This window comes from Aptenodytes forsteri, unplaced genomic scaffold (genome assembly GCF_000699145.1).
Source record: "Aptenodytes forsteri isolate BGI_AS27 unplaced genomic scaffold, ASM69914v1 Scaffold114, whole genome shotgun sequence".
NCBI classification, from domain to species: domain Eukaryota; kingdom Metazoa; phylum Chordata; class Aves; order Sphenisciformes; family Spheniscidae; genus Aptenodytes; species Aptenodytes forsteri.
Window position 1 is genome coordinate 4,093,954 of NW_008795364.1, and position 7,375 is coordinate 4,101,328.

At 37.6% G+C, this 7,375-nt stretch overlaps 1 protein-coding gene across 1 annotated transcript in view; it reads right to left on the bottom strand.

The window, feature by feature from the left end:
* The window catches only part of PTPN3 (protein tyrosine phosphatase, non-receptor type 3), a 102,482-nt gene that overhangs the window by 19,255 nt on the left and 75,852 nt on the right, over positions 1–7,375 (bottom strand). Inside the window, exons 18-19 of the mRNA XM_009280196.2 lie at positions 4,740–4,896; positions 2,811–2,977 (exon numbers count right to left, since the gene is read on the bottom strand). Of these exons, the coding sequence (XP_009278471.1) occupies positions 2,811–2,977; positions 4,740–4,896 (324 nt within the window). The remainder of the gene's footprint in view (positions 1–2,810; positions 2,978–4,739; positions 4,897–7,375) is intronic.

The window sequence follows — 7,375 nt, forward strand, 5'->3', positions numbered from 1 at the left end:
GAAGAGGAAGTGTAAGAGTCATTGATATAAACTGTTTCCCTGCAAGGTTGCCTTTTTCTTATAAAACTGTGTGCCAGAAGGAAAACAGAGGTTGGTGGTGGAAGAAATGAGCAATAAAAGACATCAGAAGAAAAAATAGCTGCAGACCGATATTTTCTGGAATCAACTGTAATCCAAAAAATTCAAACAAACTTCTATTCTCTGGACTAAAACCATCACATACAATCCTGCAAGTACCTGAAAAAACAAAGCTTCAATGTATCACAATCTCTTAACATGTGACTCCCCTTCTTTTGGGCCACCCCCTGTCTTGCAAGCTTTATCTGGAGTAAATGTAGGCATACAAGTGTATAACGAAAATAATTTTTAAGGTCAAAATGCCTTAAGCACATCGTACAAGACAACAAAAGATACAGAGGGGGAAAACCAACAACAACAATGAAGAAATGCAATTATACAACTACAGTTTTTCTGTATTAAATACACATGAAAGCAACTTACAACTGAGTTATTAACCTGGCTGTGCCAGAGTTTTATATACTTAATTGAACACTTACCAAAGAGCTCATTATATCTTACATGTTTAATGAAGATTTAGAATATGGTTCCATACATAAAATGGAATGAAACAAATAGGAGGCTAAAATCCCGTACTTCCAACTACAGTTTTTCTGTATTAAATACACATGAAAGCAACTTACAACTGAGTTATTAACCTGGCTGTGCCAGAGTTTTATATACTTAATTGAACACTTACCAAAGAGCTCATTATATCTTACATGTTTAATGAAGATTTAGAATATGGTTCCATACATAAAATGGAATGAAACAAATAGGAGGCTAAAATCCCGTACTTCGGTTGAGAGAAAAGGAACAACACACAAAGTTTATTTTACTGTGAGATTTACTGAATCCTAAGACTCAGTATCACAGCTCACCACGTTTTTCAACTTGAACAGCATAAACAAGCCATGTGAGAAGAGAACTTGATGATATATGTAACCAAACAGCTTCTATCAGTTATAACTCAAGTTCCGTTTTACTAGAGCCAAGTTGCGATTTCTGCTTTCTTGGGAGATAAGGAAGAATAACTTAACATTAAGTAACAATTCTGAAGCTTCATTATTGTTGCCTGGCAAAAAGTCATTTGCCATTGACAGACTTCTTAAATTCTGCTTAAGTGGAGGAAGATATTCTGGAAAGACTTGATTATTCATAGTCTAGTGGCTAATTATTTACTGTTTTACTAATGTGAATGGAGAGTTTGAGAGCCACCAAAGCTGATGAGGTGATGCTGCAATTGTCTCTGCTTCTGAAGATCACTAAACAATGAACTCAAAGAAAGAAGGCCACTAAGCTGTCCCCTAGTTTATTAGATTTCAAAAAAAAGTTTTGCACTTTTTTTTGTAACATCAGTAATACCCTTTTATAAATGCTGTCAGGAAAAAAGTCATAGAGGATCAAATATCCTATGAAGATTATTACAGGAACTTTGTGCACAAATTTAGTCAACAACTTTGACAATTAACAAAGCATTGAAAGGCTAGTTCATATCTTTTGAGTTACTGTTTCAATAGCCAACAGACTCATTGCTATTGCTGCCTTGCAACTAGTGCTGTGGATTTTGTGAAGCAGCTATGAACCATATAGTCTACAATTCCTTAAAATAAGGGGTATCTTAACTCTCAGAAATCTTGGAAACAAAGCAAACCTCAAAAAGAGTGGTTATGCATTAACAAATACCGCACCTCTTCAGCCACTACCATTAAATCTTACAGCATTTGAAAAAACAGTGAAGGAAAAATATCAACATGGGGAAAAATTGTACGGCTGTTCTAGAAGTTTTCAGCATCAGAAAGGGTTACTCCAGAACTCAACAATATGAAATTTATAAATCATAACAACCAGGGTTTCTCCAAAGTTACTATAAATGTTTGGATCCACAACAGCAAGACAAGCACAAACATACATACACTGTCCTCCCTTGCCATTAGAGAAGCAGCTAAATTATCTTTTGGAATTTCTTACGCTAACACTGAAGGAAGTAATTTAATAAACTATAAAAACATTTTATTAGTCAGTTTTCTATGACATTCCTTGCTAGCACATCGGAGAACGTGACAAACATTAATTCATTAATCTATACAGCAATTCTTCCAAGTCTCATGCTATACGCAGGGGAATCTCACCTATGAAGTAATCTGCCCAAGAAGTAACCATCAGTGTTTTAGATTGTCAGGGAGAAATGCCACAGAACTGGACATTACAAATGTTCTGCAAACAGAAATTAACATTCCAACACTTTCATATCAACCTCTAAGAGAAGATGATGAGGAATGGTCAACTTGATCCTGTTATTCCATGAAAGAAGGCAACACATGAGAACTTGAAACCCTAACTTAAGGTATAATAGATGTTTTAGAAATGTCACTGAGGAGTATGGAAAAGGAAACAAAGTACAAGACTGACCTCTGTCAAAACCCCACTATTCTACTCAATAAAATAATTAAGAAAAAAAAAAATTTAGCGAGCTTTGGGTACTTGAGCTAGAAACATGTTAATTAAAACACATTTTTCTCAGCAGATGATGTTTTATGTAAGACTGATAACTCATTCTTCCCTATCCTAAGTAGTGAAGGGTGAAACTGGTGGGCAAGTCACATTCTTGCTCTCTTGAGATAAGATTGAACAGGAGCAATGAGATTTCCAATTAATCAAGCCCTTACATTACTTGCTGGTCACAACTATTGGTCTATATTAATGGCATTTGAGTCTATATTAATGGCATTTGAGAGTTGAGTATTACCTACCTCAAACTGAATAAGAACAGTCCCACTTTCCAGCCCTTTCCTTAGCTGCTCCATAGACTCCTCCAGTGTATCACCACCATATTCAGAACAGATAGGAAGACGAGATTCTGGGAGGTTGTGGGAATCAGCTTCATCTTCTGATTTAGGCTCCACAAACTGCTGAACTACTGAAAGATGTATTGAAAATTAAAATCCGTTACATACAGCATTAATGTCTTTACAACACATACTAAAATTTACCAGCTTGCAAGAACAACAAAGTTTGCAAAGACAAGGCCACAGGAAAGCAAATAGCAACGCATTTAACTGCATTTCTTTATGTACTATATTACTGCAGAAACTACTGAAAGTAAAGTGTCCTTATGACCTTTCAGAAAATGAAACTCTTCAAGGTGCATATCTATGAAGGCAAGGAAGTTGACTTCCAAGCACAAAGAGTTTTTTGCTGCAACCTTGTCTTACAGAATGAACTGCTGAATAGGCTAATGAATCACAACATCCACCATGGTAAAAAGCAAATGAGTTTTGCCTAAAAAAGTTTAGAGCATAATTAATGGAATATCTCTATAAGAAGCTTATACAAGTTTGGACCCCCAACAGCAAAATGAACACATACTTACATTGTACTCCCTTGCCATTAGAGAAGCAACTGAATTATCTTTTGCAATTTCTTATGCTAACATTGAAGGAACTAACTTAATAAACTACAAAAAAATTTATTAGTCAGTTTTCTATGACATTCCTTGCTAACATGTTCAAGAACATGACAAAACATTAATGAATTAATCTACCCAGCAGTTCTGTCTCTATGAAAGCTATTGTATCACCAAACGTGTCCAGCTGTGGTTATTCTCTGCAATGATCAGAATGGCTCATACCTGCCAAACTTCAGAAAATGGGGAGCCGTTTGTACTCATGCCTATACAAACGACTGGCATGGGGCCACAGGTTATCTTTAGCTAAGAGCAGACTTCTCTTATCTGCAAGTAGGAAGGGGACTAGAAAAGTTAAGGGAAGACTAAATACTGCATAGAGCCAGTGGAAACGCCTACAATAATAGGAGCAGGACTGTTCAGGGAAAACAAGACCAAGAGCCCATCTGTCTTCCTAGAAACACAAGAAGTTTTAAATAAAGTAAATGCTACAGAAGCACATCTCATTTAGGCAGTTTTATTCCCTCCTGTTTCCCACTGATGCATAATCCCTTCAGATTTTTAACTCTGTGCAAAGCCCTTCCATAATCGTGTGTGTTAAGGTCTTACCATAGCTCTTAAGGAAAGTAAATAATAAACTAGAAGTTTCACACCATCTGAAAGGTCTTGGGATCTGCATGTGTTTAAATATGGACCAAGGAAAACCAGGCTGGATGGGTTCCCCATATTTTAAATATACAGGCTTAAGACCCTGCATGTTTCAGAGATTGTCTCCTGTTTGCTGGCAGCAGTTTAGCAAGCAGCTAGCACAGGTCAAGCTCAGTATTGTCAGAAAATGTCTGTTGTAAGAATGGAAAGAAAGAAAAGGAGGGGGGGAAGCAGCTTATTTGACTTGTTTCATTGTATAATTGTGTAATTGTGCTGGGGAACAGCCAATGGGTATTTGCAAACCCACAATTGGGGATTTGCGAAATTATGCTATATTTACAAAAAAACCCACCCAAACTTTTGCAAGGGACTATTTGTTCTCATAGATTTTTAGACTTAAAAAATAAGAAGAAATTCTATCATGATAGATTCTTTGTTGCAGTGGTAAGAACCTACACAGTTAAAACTATTTGTACTACTAATTCAAATGCAGGAAGATCTACTTTTTAGCACAGATCTATTCCCAGTGCACTGAGAACACATCTATGTAAACAGAAGAGGGTATAGCACCAACCATAAGAGCAACAGTCTCAAAAACATTAGAAGTGAATAAAATTAGCCCAGTTACCTTTCCGCCTGACCAAAAGTGCAAGCTCTCTCGTGTGAGATTCTCTGCTGGCTTTTATGAACATGACCACCTGGTCATGCGTGTGCTCTGAGATATCTCGGCCATTAATTAATAGTATCTGATCACCTTCATTCAATTTTGGAATGCATTTATCAGCCTGTTTCAAGACCAAAGAAACACATTAATGTCATTGCATCCAGTCACGTAAGCAGGAACACATCAGGATATTAAGTTCATCATGTAAACAAAGTCTTCAGAGTTCTCCTGAAAAGGTTTCATCTTCTGTATCAGAAGTTCTGTCAAAGGATTCAGATCTAAAGCTGTCTGTCTTGCTTCAAAGCCTCTCAATGAAGATGAGAAACAGTTCAAACAGCACATTGATAGCTATAAAAAGAATTCGTATTTATCAAACAGCCATCATCAGATTGCTCTTAAAGATCTAAATTTCAGACTCCAAGCCTCAACAACCACTGGTTATAGCCGTTTGCAAATGAATTTCTGGAAAAAGCATTTTGGGCACATAAGATAACATGCTTCAGTTTTTATGCAGTGAATACTGAGAAGTCCAAACATGACTTTGATGAACACAGTTTAAGTAACATGACATTCCCCAGGCATGCACTTTTTAACATTTAAAGAAATCCATACACATTTCATATTTTTGTTATTTATCAGATTCTTGTTTGGTGGACATCAAATGATACCTACAAATAGAGAACGTTCTTCCTCACTTCATTCACTGAAAGCTTTAACAAGAAGATGCAGGTAAGTACTCAACCTATGATACTCAAGTACCGTGGCATTTGTGACATCCTTTTGCTACCTATGCTGCAGAGAACACTAAAACAAAGTTTTCCCCATCTCAAATGAAAACTTACATTATGTCTTGTCTTGGATACAGCAATTTAGATTAACTGCTGAACTCTAGGGTTTGTTTGGCTTTTTTCTGCCACACTTAGTATGCTTAGCTCTAAGTCCAGTGCAAAGCAATTCAACCTATGGCCAGAATATGATGATGATGCTACGAAGATGATTAAGGGACTAGAGCATCTCTTGTATGAGGAAAGGCTAAGAGAGCTGAGAGTGTTTAGCCTAGAGAAGAGAAGGCTCAGGGGGGATCTTGTCAACATATATAAATACTTGAAGGGAAGGTGCAGAGAAGATGGAGCCAGGCTCTCTTCAGTGGTGCCCAGTGACAGGACCAGAGGCAATGGGCGCAAACTGAAACACAGGAGGCTCCATCTGAACATCAGGAAACACTTTTTTTACTGTGAGGGAGACACTGTGGAGTCTCCCACCTTGGAGTATTCAAAAGCCACCTTGTCAATATATATAAATACTTGAAGAGAAGGTGCAGAGAAGATGGAGCCAGGCTCTCTTCAGTGGTGCCCAGTGACAGGACCAGAGGCAATGGGCGCAAACTGAAACACAGGAGGCTCCATCTGAACATCAGGAAACACTTTTTTTACTGTGAGGGAGACACTGTGGAGTCTCCCACCTTGGAGTATTCAAAAGCCACCTGAACATGGTTGTGGGCAACTGGCTCTTGAGCAGGGAGGGTTGGACAAGATGACCTCCAGGTCCCTTTCAACCTTCTGTGATTCTGTGATATGAATGTGCAGGATTCTACAACCTTTGAGTGTCAAGTAGCGTAACAATTTTATTTTCATTGGTATCCTAATTTTTATTTTGTCTAGGAAGTACCCAGCTACACAAGAGTGATATACTTACATATACACTCCATTTCATTTGTTACATGAATGAGACATAGACCTTTACTGTTATTCTCTATTCATAGTTGTTCCCTGTATTTCCTTAATGCCAGCACAGGTTCCCTGAACTTTATTCATCCAATGTTATTAGCACTATCAAAAAACCATCACCAACCCCCCAAATGTGAACAAGATGTTCTAATTAGCCCCGGTCCTGGTTATGCCTTACACTGATGGCTCCTAAAGTAAGTTTATCAGTGATGTACTACATTACCAAGTAAAAAATAGGAAGAGATGGAAAGGAGAAGTGATAATGATAGAACCAACAAGAAGAAAAATGCAGAATAAAAAAAGGCAAGAATATGAAGATGACAATAAACTGGGAGCCACTTGTGTCAGAGAATAAAGTAAAAGGACAGAAAACTTAAAGACATGTATGAATGCCACAAAACAGATAAAGGAGAAGAGAAAGAAGAGAGAGAAAAGAAAGATGTATGCAAGAGGAAAAAATCCCAATCAGAAAAGCTGCTTAAAAATTAAAAAAAGGAATAGTTTCCCCCAACTTTTTCCAAAGAAATAAGGAAAGAAAATGATGAAGGATATAGGGAAGACTGACTATGATTAACAAAAAAGATAAACGTAAACAGAAGAATGGGAATTAGGAACAGCCATGGTGTTCAACACTGATTTAACTAGGTATTCACATGGCCTGGTTTCGGCAGGGATAGAGTTAATTTCCTTCCTAGTAGCTGGTACAGTGCTGTGGTTTGGATTTAGGAGGAGAACAATGGGGGTAATACACAGATGTTTTAGTTGTTGCTAGGTAGTGCTTACACTAGTCAAGGACTTCTCAGCTCCCCATGCTCTACCGACTGAGAAGGCGGGAGGTGCACGATAAGATGGGAGGGGGCACAGCCAGGACAG